This window comes from Xyrauchen texanus, chromosome 16 (assembly GCF_025860055.1).
Source record: "Xyrauchen texanus isolate HMW12.3.18 chromosome 16, RBS_HiC_50CHRs, whole genome shotgun sequence".
Classification (NCBI taxonomy): Eukaryota; Metazoa; Chordata; class Actinopteri; order Cypriniformes; family Catostomidae; genus Xyrauchen; species Xyrauchen texanus.
In genome coordinates, this window is record NC_068291.1 from 41,124,343 (window position 1) to 41,138,719 (window position 14,377).

Consider the following 14,377-nt stretch of genomic DNA (forward strand, 5'->3'; position numbering starts at 1 on the left):
ATGCATTTTTAAACCGCAAAATATCGGTTTATTTCATTGCATATTTTTCTGACCTTTATGACACAATCATATTGGTGTTTCTACACTAGAGGGCACACAAAATAATTTTTGCCAGTGAGAAATACATGAACTGGGTTTGAATGTTATTTTTAGACTGTGATGAAATTGAAAGAACGGTAAATCTCAGAATGTCATTGTCACCTCACGGACACCCAGGGGTACGCGTATCCCAGTTTGGGAAACACTGCTGTAGTGTATAGACTGTAGAACAATTCTATATAAAACAATAGTGAATTTAAAATCTAAATCTAACGTCTAATGTTAAAATGTATGTTTTCCCATTTAACGCAGCCCCCTTAAATTCTTTGGCCAGTTCATGAATAGTTTATTTGATTTTATAGGATTTGTTTCAGTTTCATGTCTATCCTGTCTAATGCAATTACTTTTCTGACAGAGTAATTAGTAAAGTAATCTAATTACACTGTAGAAGTAATTAGTAGTTTGTTGTTAATTACTTTTTTAGAGTAACTTACCCTACACTGATAATGCATTAGCTAAAGTTAACATATACAATTTTAAATTTAAAAAAATGTGTTAGTATATGTTAAAAATAGCATTAAGTAAGATGTAAAAAAAGTATTGTTCATTATAAGCTCGTGTTTACTAATTTAGCTAAATAATGTTAACAAATGCAACCTTATTATATAGGGTTACCACTTAATTCACAATATAGGCGATTCTATAAAAACAAGTCTTATTATCTTACACAATTTTGCTCATGTAAATAAATCTTTATTTAAGGATGTTTAGATATTTTACTGGAAAACAACACAAAATACTGATTTAGAATAGTTTTTTTGCAGTGTAGCAGGATGTTGCCTATAGAAACTGCCCTGTAATAGCAGCGTACCCACAGTGGAGGAGAGAAAGGGAGGGAGAGGGAGAATAAGGGAGGCAGCAGGGAAGGAGGAGAGAGGGAGGAGGGGAGGTTCCATCCTCTAACGCTCAGTCGCACTGTGTTTTCACACGCAAAGCTGTACCGTCTGCTCTATTCTGTTTCACGAAGGAAATAAAGGATAGCTGGTCCCCTTTTCCTCCCTGGATTATAAGCGCACACGCTCACACATGAAGGACACAAACAAACGGAGGGAATGTGGGGCACACAATGGCTCACTTTAAGGATGTAGCCGTCAGAAAGACCACTTCTCTCAATCTGGTGACAGGATTCTTTCAGTATCTCCGTGGTAAGTGGGACATTGATGTCGTCTCATCCGAATGGATATTTGAGGAGTACAGGAGGCAGTAGCTCAGATTTAAACACAGTCTGTGCTCTGCTGGATAAAGGTGAAACAGATGCATGATCCAGATATGCAGTGACACATCTCTAGGTCATGTTGGCTCACTAGATATTATTGGCCAGCTGAGGTCTTCTTCCTCCTTGGGAGAGGTAATTACCTTGTTAGCACGGATTACCACTGCACACGAGTGCTGATGTTTAACTCTTTTTGGCTGCGCATGTTGGATTATAAAGGCTGTGGTGTGCTTAAAGGGATAGTGCACCCAAAAATGGAAATTCTGTCATTATTTACTCACCCTCATGTTGTTACAAACCCTTTTTTCAGTTTAACCAGTAATGTCACCATTCACTTCCATTTGTAAGATGCAATGAAAGTGACTGATGCAATGCAGTGTTTAAGGCATTCTTCCTAACTTCTTCTTTTGTACAGTATTCCTTGAGTTTGAGCAAAATGATGGTGAGGAGATGATGACAGGATAAACTGTCCCTTTAGCGCTGCGCTGGCATATCATGTGTGCTATCAGAACTGTATGCTACACAGGCCTAAATGCTTTTTAAAGATGCCCTGTGCATTGCATTACGTGCATGCAAGCTGTTTGTTGTGAATATTGATGGATGTCTTTAGCCCGTCATGCATAAATATGTCCAGTGGGTGTCTGTTGCTGACCCGAATGGCATTATATGTGTGTTTAAATGCTCTGCAAGATCTGCACATTGTGTTAATAGATGCCACAGAGTTTAATTAGTGGTGCTTGTTAAGGCAAGCATCACTATTAGGCCAGAAACATACTTTACACAAGTGCGCATACGCAGATGCAAGCACTTTGCCAACGTGTGGTCTGGTTGCTCAGCTGGGAGAGTATGCCGCTAGCAATGCCAACATCATGGGTTTGATTCCCAGGAAACACACAAATGGATTAAATCTGTACCTTGAATGCACTGTAAGTTGCTTTGGATAAAAGTGTCTACCAAATGCAAAAACAATGTAAAAATAAAAGTGCATTCTTGTGTTACTGTGGCGGTAACAAACCTCAATACTCAAAGGGGCGATAGATACCTTCAAAAGTCTGGGCAATTCAACTGGAGGTGTTAGTATTCAGGTAAGTTTCAATTAAAGTAATAATATTGCTATATTGTATTTCCGCTGCCATTACAGTAGTTGACTTGAAAAAAACTCACCTTAGAAGCGGATATTTTGTAAACTAATATCTGCTATAGCAACATTGCGTAGCTACAAGCATCTGCGTAGAGTATGTTTTGGCCTTTACAGTGGCTCATACTTAGGGTTATGGATTTGAACAAACTCCTAATCCTAAAAATTAGGTTAAGAATTTATTTGCTCATAGCTCAGAGAGTTGTGCTATTACTTTACTAAGTGATTGGATTTACAATTTTCACCCGGCGGACAATAAATCGTGTGAAAATCTTCCATAGACACGTATTAAAGGAGTGACCTGAGCCATATCTAGGGACCAAAATATAATAGAGATTTGGGGATGGGCTTTTTAACCTTGGGATAGTAAAGAACCACCTAGTAACACCCCTAGAACTCCCTAGCAACAGCATAGCAACTCCATGGCAACCACTCTAAACACCTTTGCAAGGTCATACACTGAAAACCCTAACAAGATGACTCTACTCAATTGATTGTGTAAACACATGCCCTCAATTGAATTGAGTAATGGTGTCTCCAAAAATTTTGTAATTAGATTAACTTTACTAGGTGTTCAATAAACTTACCTATTTAATTTAAGGTAACTAGATGCGAGTAGACTTCACTCAGACTTGCTATTAAAATATTGTTGTTTCAACTTAATAACTCACATTTGGTCATACAATAGCACAGCTTATATAATGAAGATTATGGGCCCTATTTTAAGAATATGATATGCTATAAGTCATATGTGTGTGTGTGTGTGTGTCTGTGTGTGACACTCCTGTTCTACCTGCTCCGTACGGGAATCAAACCAGTGTCTCCAGCATGGGAGGCGGGTGCGCTAACAAGGAGGCTATACACATTGCACAGCTATCTACCAGCTGGCCACCATTACACATGCATGACCATGAAGTTTTGGTTTTTTCGTACAAGCATACGCTATGTCTAGGTGCAAGTGGGTTTGGCAAAACTGCACGTGCAAAGCCAAATGGACTGGGTCAAGTTTTATTTTATTGAAACCAAAAAAATATAGAACCAAAAATATTTCTACATTCAAATTGCACTTCAATCTAAACATAAATATAATAAAAACAACGAAGTTGAAGACAGAATTGGTTCTGAAACGTCTGAAAAGCGCAATGATCTATTTCTCTGGAAATTAACAAATTGCACTTTGCACCACTTCATTAACATACTAAACACCCATAGTTTGCACGCATACACCCACAGATAGCGCAAACACTCCCACCCACGTCCACTTGCGCTTTGCGCTGGCACAACAATTGCGCTCAGAATTAGCAATCTTATGAAAATTGGATACGATGCTGCACGGCCGTTGCGCGTTGCATGCTCACAAAAATAGAGCCCATTAACTTATTTTAGGTTAGTCATTAAATAAACATATTTCTTCACAAGTGCATGGACACCTGTACTTCATTTGCACATGCACAAAACTGAGATAATATTAACAGGGTCCAACTTGACCAAAGGGGACAAAGATCAGCCTAATGGTGACAGCAAAAGGCTATTTGGAAGAATATTTGCAACAAACAACATAAATAATACAACAAAAGAGCTAAGACCTCTATGAATTCTTAATAACAACTATTTAATATGTTTCCTTTGACTAAGGAATGGTAATGTTTAATGAAGACTTGATATCTCCAGTAATGACAAAATTAGGGTTTACAATGTAGACGCATGGCAACACCATGACGACCACTCTTAATATGCAAGGTTATGAGAACACCCTGGGAAACACTTAGAAAACCTTATCAAATGGATAGCAATTCTCTGGCAACAACCTACAACACTCTGGTATCATAATAGTGAGTTTTGTACGGCCAAGCGCCACTCATATTTTCTTCAGAAATTGTATAGTTTTGAGAGCTTGTGTTTTCCATACTGTAAAAATGGGAATTCTGAGAACAATGTTGTTTTTCTTTTTACAATAAACACTTTGGCCTGCATCAATATGCATTACTTGCAATACTTTATGTTGTTGAATATATATTTAATAATACAAATATTGCCTCATGTTTCTGATATAATGTAAATGTTTTTGCCCATGCCACATGAGGATGTTCAGCTGTACTCTGCTGGTAAATATCTCCTCTCTAGCTTTGAAGGCAGGGTTACAGTAATGGAAAAGTAAGAAATATGAAATATGAAATATGAAATCATCCTGAATGCATTTATTTCTTGAGAATATTAAAACATATCTAGATGAGTCATAATGGTTGGAACCAAGAAAAAAGATAAGTGTTACGATAATACGTATCTCTACTGTAGAAAAGATCTGATCACTAATGTGGCTCTTGCCTGTTTTTTCTTTTTTCAGATGAACAGGAGTTGGTACAGAAAAGAACTTTCACAAAGTGGATTAATTCTCACTTGGCAAAGGTAAGACTGGTTTTAATTTCAGATGATAGACAGAATGTTACCCTTAGTCACTCTTCACTTTCATTGCATCTTTTCCATACAATGAAAGTGAATTGTAACTGAGACAAATTGGTTGAATGAGGCTTAAGATGTTACTCTGATGTTCATGAGTCTAAAGTAGTGATGTCTGCGTTGTCGCCCTCTCTCTCTCTCTCTCTCTGACCCTTCATCCGTGACCAGGGAATGGTCCATGTGATTTGCTTTATGTCCTAAAGTCATAATGACTTTAAAGGGCAAATGGCTTTGTAACTGAGTAAAGCTCCCATGATTAAAGGCTGTTCGTTGTGCAGGACAGTAAACAGTGAGTGAGGGGGCGTAACGCTGTAATATTGTAATAAAAAGCATGAAGGGCTATGCTTATACTATGTGCTTTGAGAATGAATGCTGTGTTTTGATGGCTTCCCTCTGCCATGGCCAAAAGGAGTGGGTGATCTTGCATTAGTAGGCTGAGAAGCTTGACTTTGTGTTTTGTTCTGTTTCAGCATTCTGTATCAGTAATCGACAAGATAAAAAACTCTGAACACCTACACTGAAATGCATTGCATATATGAAATGGTGACTTTTGTAATCAAGGCTGAAGGCTTTTCAGTATGACCTGTCTCTTTTGTAGATGTCTTTATAATCTACTAAAATTTCCTTTTTGCAGAGGATAGACTGTGTTGACATGTGTCACTTGCTCAGTTGATAAGATGGACGCTTGTATTTGATAAGTGAAAGCTGGTTTGACTGGACAGAGACTCTCTGGCTATGTACGCACTAATACGTTTTGGTTTGAAAAAACAACAACTGTGGAATGGCATTTTCCACCACCAAGAACCAACGTGGTCTCATTGATTTAGCTGGGTTGTTGTACGTATTGCAGATGTTTTCTGGCGAAATGAACACTAGAGGCACTACAAGAACATTTAATTGAATCCCTTTCGCATAAAACAAAACGGCAGATTATCAGTTCATAAACTCTTATTTTTTGCCCTTTTCTTCACACAATGCTATCTTATGAATTATAAGCACTTTCGCTATAGTGCATGACGTGCAAGACGATACATTTTAACGTTTGCATCACATAAGCAACTACATTTACAAGCTTGTTCGAATGCAATCATATTGCGCAGAAGCTCAACTGACTTGCAATGCAAAGGACGGATACGAGTCGTGAAGAGCGTGCGAGTCAACATGTGAGTCAAAAGTGTCATAGAAGCAACATAAAATGACGTGTTTGCTTCAACAATTGCATCTTTCATCTCACATTTGCTTTTCTGACACTATCGGTTAGGTTTAGGTTTAAGGTTTAGAGTAGATTTTATCGATTTAAAACATGATAGAACATTATATTGAAGTTTCACATGCTTTTTATTACGGAAGAAAAACAACGAGAGGTAAAAGCAACGAAGAAAAAGAACAGAACTGTAGCAGCACACTAGATGGCACAATACAACAGTGACACCTATTGGCAAATTACTATATTACAACACTCCCACTTAATTTTACAATGGGTAAATTCTAAGCCATTTCTTAGTAAATTATATTACCAAAAACAAACAAAAAAAAATATATTTTTTCCTGTAGTCCTTTTTCCATGTTAATAGTTTTACACTGTAACATAGTTAAGAGTGTAGCCTATTTAAGATCAGACTAAAAAACAGGATTAAATGAAACAAAGTCCAATCTCACTCCTGAAACACTCAAACTTCTGTCTCACCAATGGCTTGGTAAAGATATCTGCCTTCATGTCATCTGTGGGACAGTATTGCAGTTGTATTTGTCCACTCTGCACACATTCACGAATGTAATGGTAGCGAATGTCAATGTGCTTGGTTCTTGAATGATCAACTGGATTCTTTGCGATTGCAATGGATCCTTGGTTGTCCTCCAGGATCACCACAGGAGTAGCATCCATTCCAAGATCACTCAGAAGTCGTCTAAGCCAGACACATTCCTGAGCTGCTTGACTAAGTGCAACATACTCAGCCTCCGCTGTTGAAAGAGCAACAGTTGACTGTTTCTTGCTGAGCCAACTCACCGCTCCTCCACCCAGTAAGAACACATTACCGGTTGTAGAGCGACGATCGTCCTGGTCTCCAGCCCAGTCAGCATCTGAGAAACCGACCAAAGCTCCAGACTCTGACCGCTCATACCTGAGTGCGAGATTCATTGTTCCCTTCAAGTACCGTAGAATTCTCTTCACCGCAGTCAGATGTGAAACACTTGGATTTGCATTGAACTTTGATACAACGCTCACTGCTTGTGCTATGTCAGGTCGTGTGGCCATCGCAGCATACAGTAGACTACCTACTATAGACTGGTAAGCACTTGGGTTCACAGGCTTGCTGACACCATCATTCCCCTTTAGCTTTACATTTGCATCTGCTGGAGTTGCAACGGGATTTGCATCATGCATACCATACTTTTGAAGAATGGCTTCAATGTAATGCTTCTGATGAAGGAACACACAGTTTTTTTCTTTGTCTTGGATGACAGAGATTCCCAAGATATAGGACAGTTCTCTCATGTCCTTCATCTTGTAGCGCTTGTTAAGTGCGAGTTTCAGCTCTTTCATGCTTTCCATCGACTCTGTGATCAGAATTAGATCATCAACATACACAGCTCATATCTCCAGCTCCTGTCGAGATCTCACAAACACACACGGGTCTGATGTACTCTGTTTGAAACCAATGTTTTTCATGAACTCTGTGAAAGTTTTGCTCCAGCAGCGAGGGGACTGCTTCAGTCCATATATTGACTTCTTCAGCTTGCACACCAAATTTTCCTCCCCTGGTCTGATGTATCCCTCTGGTTGCTCCATATAGATCTCCTCATCCAGGTGTCCATTTAGAAATGCGGTTACCACATCCATCTGATGCACATGCATATTATTCTGGACAGCGAAGGACAACAATGTACGAATTGAGCTAAAACGTACCACGGGTGAAAAAGTTTCATCGTAGTCGGCACCATACTTCTGTGAGTAACCCTTAGCGACAAGTCTGCACTTGTATCTCTCCACTTGTCCGTCACTATGATGCTTCACTTTAAACACCCATCTTGATCCTATGGCCTTCCGATCCTTTGGTAATTTCACTAAATCCCACGTCTTATTTTCCAGCAGTGATTCATATTCCAAGTCAGCCGCCTTCTGCCATTCCTTTGCATTAGGACTCAGCATTGCCTCTTTCAGTGTGCTTGGTTCTGCAACACAACAAACACTAGCATAATGATCAACCGTTACCAGGTCGGCAAACTCATCATAACCATATCTCTTAGGTGGTTTTCTGATTCTGCCACCTTCTCTAGCAGTTTCATCGACAGTAGCATCGATTGGTGTTCTCTCGTCAGTTTTCATGACAACTTCGTTCTCCGAACAAGAAATGTCCACTTCTTGCTTCAAATCAAAGTCTGACTCATTGAAGATCACATCCCGACGAATAAGAATCCTTCTTTTTTCTTCGTCGTACAAGCGATAGCCTTTGGCATTGTTGGCATATCCCACGAAGCTGAAGCTTCACAGCCTTCTTATCCAGTTTACTTCTTTCTGTGTCTGGGACATGTGCATAAGCTACGCAACCAAACACTTTCATGTGACTCACATTTGGCTGTTTGTCGCACCATCTCTGGTAGGGCGTTACTTGTTTCAGAACAGATGTGGGGAGTCTGTTCTGTATGTAAGCTGCAGTTGCTACAGCCTCTGCCCAGTACGACTTTGTTAATTTAGCGTGAGAGAGCATGGTTCTCGCTGCTTCAATTAATGTCCTATTTTTTATTTCTGCAACACCATTTTGCTGAGGTGTGTGAGGTACAGTTGTCTCATGGTGGATACCTTGAGCCTTCAAGTATTCTTGAAATTCTTTGGATGTGTATTCCCCACCATTATCCGTTCTTAGTCTTGCTATTTTCTGTCCGCACTCATTGGATAATATTTTCTCAAATTCCTTGAATTTGGAAAGAACTTCACTCTTCTGTTTCATGAAGTATACCTTGCAACATCTAGAATAATCATCAATAAAAGTCACAAAGTACTTTGATCCACTTATAGATTCAGTCTGCATGGGACCACAGACATCACTATGAACCAACTGTAGTTTACTTTTGGAACGGATTTCTCCTACTAGCTTATGTGGCTTCCTAGACAGCTTGCCTTCCACACATGCTTCACAGAAAGGAACTTCTTTCTCTTCAGGAAAGTCCACTCCATTCACCAGTTTTTTTAGTTCCTTCAACTTAGTGGTGTGACCCAGTCGCTGATGCCACAAGCTGGTTGCTATCAATGCACTTGATGCACAGTGACAGGCGGGCAAACTTCACTCTACATCCAGCTGATACAATCCATCAGATCTTTGTGTTCCCATTCCTCTGAGATTTCCATTTTTATTACGGATGTAACAGTGAGACTTCTTAAACTGCACCGTATTTCCTATTTTGACAGCAGCTCCCACTGAGAAGAGATTCCCGGATAACTTGGGAACATAAAGCACATCAAACATTGTGACATTTTTTACATCACTGATTTTTAATGTCATTCTCAGTTTAACATTACCAATTCCTAGAGCGTCAACCACTCTGCCATCACCAAGTTTCACAGACTGTGCTTTTGGAAATTGCTGGTAGTCTTGGAGAATTTCTTCATGACACGTCATGTGCGTTGAGGCTCCAGAGTCGATCAACCACTCGACCTGTTGTGTCATCTTATCCTGATTTGCCTCTCTGGCGATGAAGGCACTTTCAGACAAATCTTCATCATGGTCACATGTTACATTTTTAGCTTTGTGAGTTTTAGTCTGTTTTTTCTTACTTGGACAGTCACGCTTGATATGTACTTCTTTCCCACACTTGTAACATCTCCACGAGCCAGGTCTGTCTGCTCTCACTGCCTTGGAGTTAGCCTGCATATCACTACGAACTTGTGTTGACATTGCTGACGCGCCACCGGACAAAGCACCACTGGACATAGCACCGCTATAGTTACCATCAGCAGACATTCGTTTTTGTTCTTCATTTATTAATGCTTGCTGAACAAACTGCAGCGTTAAACTGTTCAACTTAATTTCCAGTGCAGTGACAATTGTAGCATAGCTTGGAGGCAAGCTGCCCAGGAGTGTTACAATCTGGTCCTCCTCTTCAATCACTGCACCTATTGCCCCTAGCTGGTCAGTTAACTCCTTCATTCGTTTCAAATGTTCAGTTATGTTTTCTCCTTCCTTCATTTCACATCTGAAGTATTTTTTTTTCAGAAACAGCTTGTTAGCAAGAGTGTCTCTCTCAAAATGTCCTTTTAGTGTGTTCCACACTTCCTTAGGGGTCTTACAGCTTGTTATCAGGTACAACTGAGGCGTACTCACATTCAGCACCAACACAGAAAACGTTTTTTCCTTCCGTTTTTCAAAATCTGCTCTTGCCTGTGCATTTGCTCCTTCTGCCACGTTGTCAGTCTCCATCACCATGCCCCATAGTCCTTTAGCTTTCATCAAATGTTCCATTTGAAATTTCCATGTTGCCCAGTTCTCTGGCCCACTCAGCTTTTCAATAAACAGTTTATCCTCCATTGTGAGTTCCAGAACACTGTCTATTTCACACACAAAAAAACTGTGTAAAAGTACCTCTTCTTTGCTTTTAGCGAAGATCTGGGCCCATAACCTATTGAAGTTTCACATGCTTTTTATTACGGAAGAAAAACAACGAGAGGTAAAAGCAACGAAGAAAAAGAACAGAACTGTAGCAGCACACTAGATGGCACAATACAACAGTGACACCTATTGGCAAATTACTATATTACAACACATTAACCTTAAAGCTTTTCATCTGTTTGGTAGAACATTTACAACCTTAGTCTCATAGACTGAACATTTCTTTAACTAAATCTTTGCTTTGACGTGCCACGTTCTGTTTCGCCACAGTTTCTTGGTGAAATTAACACTAGAGGAACTACAACAACTGTGCGTTATATTCACTTTCACACAAATCAGTGATGAAACAACTGAGTACAATGGCTGATTGTGACTTTATAAACACTTAATATTCGCTCTGTTGCACACACACTGCTATGTTATGATATCGAAACACTTTTCCTCAAATGCATAATTTGGAAAACAATATATTTTAACACTTGTATTACAGACCCACCTAAATTCACACACTTATTCCAGTGTGATTAGCTTGTGCGGTAGCTCACCTGGTAGAGTCTTGAACTTTGGAGTCGGAAGACTGTGGTTTCAGATTTTTTCCGATGTGCCTTCAGTGTGAACGTCCAGGTCAGATTTAGTGTGATTTATTTTTTTAATCAACATTCAGCACTTGCAAGTTATGGTTTATAACCTTTAATTAATTTTGATAAAATAAAATAAAATGAAAGGCCTCAACAGGTTCGTTTGAATTAAAAAAATGCGCATGAAAACATGCAGCTGTTATGATCCCGTGTTGTCTGCCCCGTGTTTTCCATTTCACTCGTCACTGACCACGTTCCATGTCACGTTTTCCTTGTTGTCCTCCTTGTGTTTCACTGTCCTTGTAAAAACTACATTTCCCATCATTCCCGGCCCTCACTGCCAGCACTGCGTTATTGTCCACACCTGATTGTTATTTTGTCATCATCGTGTCTGGTTATTTAAACCCCGCTGTTTTGTCAATCGTTATCGTTTCATGTTCGCTGTTAATGTTCACCCTGATGTTCTTTTGCCCTTCGTGGATGTTTTTCAATCTGAGTTCTTCTGATGTTATTTTGTGTTTGAATTTGACTTTTTCCCATCGTGGACTTTTCGTTTGTTCCTGTGTTTGTTTATTTTGTTTGTTTAAACTTGTTAATAAAAACCCGCGTTTGGATCCAAACCTCCCGTCTGCCTTCTCCTGCATCCCACAATCATAACAGCAGCGGTAGATTTAGCCTATGTTACACAGATGTTTGCCCATGTCACTTATGCAAAAACTGTTTCTATATTTCTCTATTTATAACTGTATCAAAATGCAAACACAAGGAAGTCAATGAAAATCTAAAATAATTGCATAAACTCTTACCTTACATTTATACAGTACAATGCCGTTTTTCCTGCTGTCCTTCGATTTTAGGTTATTTTGCTCTTAATATTACATTCTTGAACTTTAATGGTAATTAAATTCCACCATATGACTGCAAATGACTTTATTTAACATTACTTTATTAATCTGGTCTTCCATCACTTGTGGATATTTTATTAGATCATCAATAAGTGTCCTTTTTTGGTAAAAAAAAACAAAACAAACAAAAAACATGCTGATAACAATTTTAATAAGTTAATTCATTATACATATTAAAATAATGAACATGTCTGGGTTTGTTCTATGCATGCTCAGGAAGTGTTAAGCTGGCTCTACATTAGCAGACTCAAAACAACTTGTTTTGGCCGAGGGTGTCACACATGCAGACTGTTTTGCTGAGATCTCGCTCTCTTCAGTCAGAGGTATGACACACTTGCTGATTAAAAATGGTGGAGGGGTGATACATATGTATAACGACTCACCGCAACTATCTCTCTCTGACAAAACAACAACATGAGTGGCAATTGCAATATAGTGATTTGGGGCGTTTTCAGACCTAGAGCTTGCTTGATTGTTCCGAAAACAGGGGCTAAAATAGTTACAATGTTGCATTTTCTTCATGGTTTGGTTGACTTTAACAAGGTTATATTTAAAAATGCACTAAAACTGTAAAAAATTTCCAATCAGCTTGTCATTTTGTCAGATCTTCTCAGTGACAGAGTTATTTTTTCAAACAAAACATCTGTCTTTTCAGTGCTTGAACTTGATGCCATTTTCTCAGCATGGAGTCCTAACCTTAAAGTGATTAACACCCTTTAGCTGTTTGAGATTAATATATTGAACGCTGTTAAAGCATTTATTTTCCTATTTTGGCATAACTAATTAAGTATGTTCTTTCCAAGCTGTTGATGCATTTTGAGGAGTATATAATCTGTAGTTTTTATGTGAGAAAGATGAGTAGAAAGCTCTGTTGGATATTTATTTGCACATGTATTTTGTTGCAAGTAGGTCTTTATTCCAGACTCCAGAACTCAACTTCTCTTTTTTTAACACCTGGAGTAATGCCTGGATAAATAACACAAGGTACAGTGATATAAAACACTTGAAATAATGTACATTGAGAATTACATATATAGTATAAAATATGATGCATATATTAAAAATAATATAAAAGAAAATACTGCTCACAGTCTTTTCTTTATTTAAATAATTGTAATAATTGCAAGTCCTTGCAGTAAAAATATTTCACAGTGTGATTCTGCAATTCATTGTCTAAAACATTGCATGTAATTAAACGTTTTATTGGATATTTTATTACGAGCTTAGTGCAAACTAATTGGCGAACCTCACTGCTCTATTAATGCCATAACAGACACAGTGATATACATATTAAATAATGTACATTTAAGACAAAAAACCATAAACAGACTTTCAAAAACAGTTGGGTTTATGCTTACAGTACAAAGGGTTCATGAACTGCAACAATGTATTTTTTAAGCATATACATTTCGTGGGTGTGTATAAGCTGCACGGCCAATGCCGGCGTTTTCTAGTTGATTAGTGCCACCAACCTTACAAATTATTTTATTTGAGCAGAAAATCAGATTTGGGTTACATTCAGCTGCAGTATGAACGTAGCCAAAGTGACGCGGTTGCTTCAGAAAATTTATTTTCATCTCGCATTAGTTTTTAGGACACTATTGGGTAGATTTACCAAAACCTCCTTCTAACATCCACCTTAAAACCTTGACTGATGCCGACATCAGTTCACACGCTTTTGGCGCCCCCCTGCTGGATATTTCACTGGGAAACTGCAGCGAAACACGTAATAAAGCACGCAATTTTGTTATGTAAAAATGTTTCCACTGTCACGTAATGTATATGAGATCAGTCTGCCAAACATTAAGACTATCGAAAACATTCTCCAATACCACATATTTTGTAAAACGGTGACATTAGGGAGCAGAAAACAGAGTTTTCAAATGAAAACAGTGGATATTGTGGATGTGGCCTTTGTTTGCGATGTCTGTCTGTCATACTGTATTACATTCGCTGCTGTTTTGCTAAAAGCATGATTCCCTTAAAATTCTGTTTACATCAAAATGAAAATTGTGTCATCATTTACTCTCTCTCATGTCATTCTAAACCCATATGTTTGACTTTTTTGTGTGTGCAATAAAAAAGGAGAAATGTTATAGAATGTTCATGCTGCTTCTTACCGGATAACAAAAACGTTATGGGAATATTGACATCTAAAATTGACATAAAAGCACTATAAAATTAGCTGTTTTCCAAGTCTTCCAAAGCCATGGAGTAGCTTTCAATTATCGCATCAAGACAGGCTTGACAATGTTGACGCCAGACGGCTTGGGTTCTCATGTGTTTCATGTTGCTCGTGATGTGTCAAGCTTGAATTGTGTGTAAATGTGATTGAGTTTTGAGAGCTACGGCTTTATGACTTTCAGTGTGTTTTGGGGTTG

At 38.5% G+C, this 14,377-nt stretch overlaps 1 protein-coding gene across 1 annotated transcript in view; it reads left to right on the top strand.

Moving 5' to 3' along the window:
• LOC127657239 (nesprin-1-like) overlaps positions 1–14,377 on the top strand; it is a 173,120-nt gene that overhangs the window by 11,916 nt on the left and 146,827 nt on the right. The window contains 1 exon segment of the mRNA XM_052145940.1: positions 4,795–4,856. Coding sequence (XP_052001900.1) covers positions 4,795–4,856 — 62 coding nt within the window.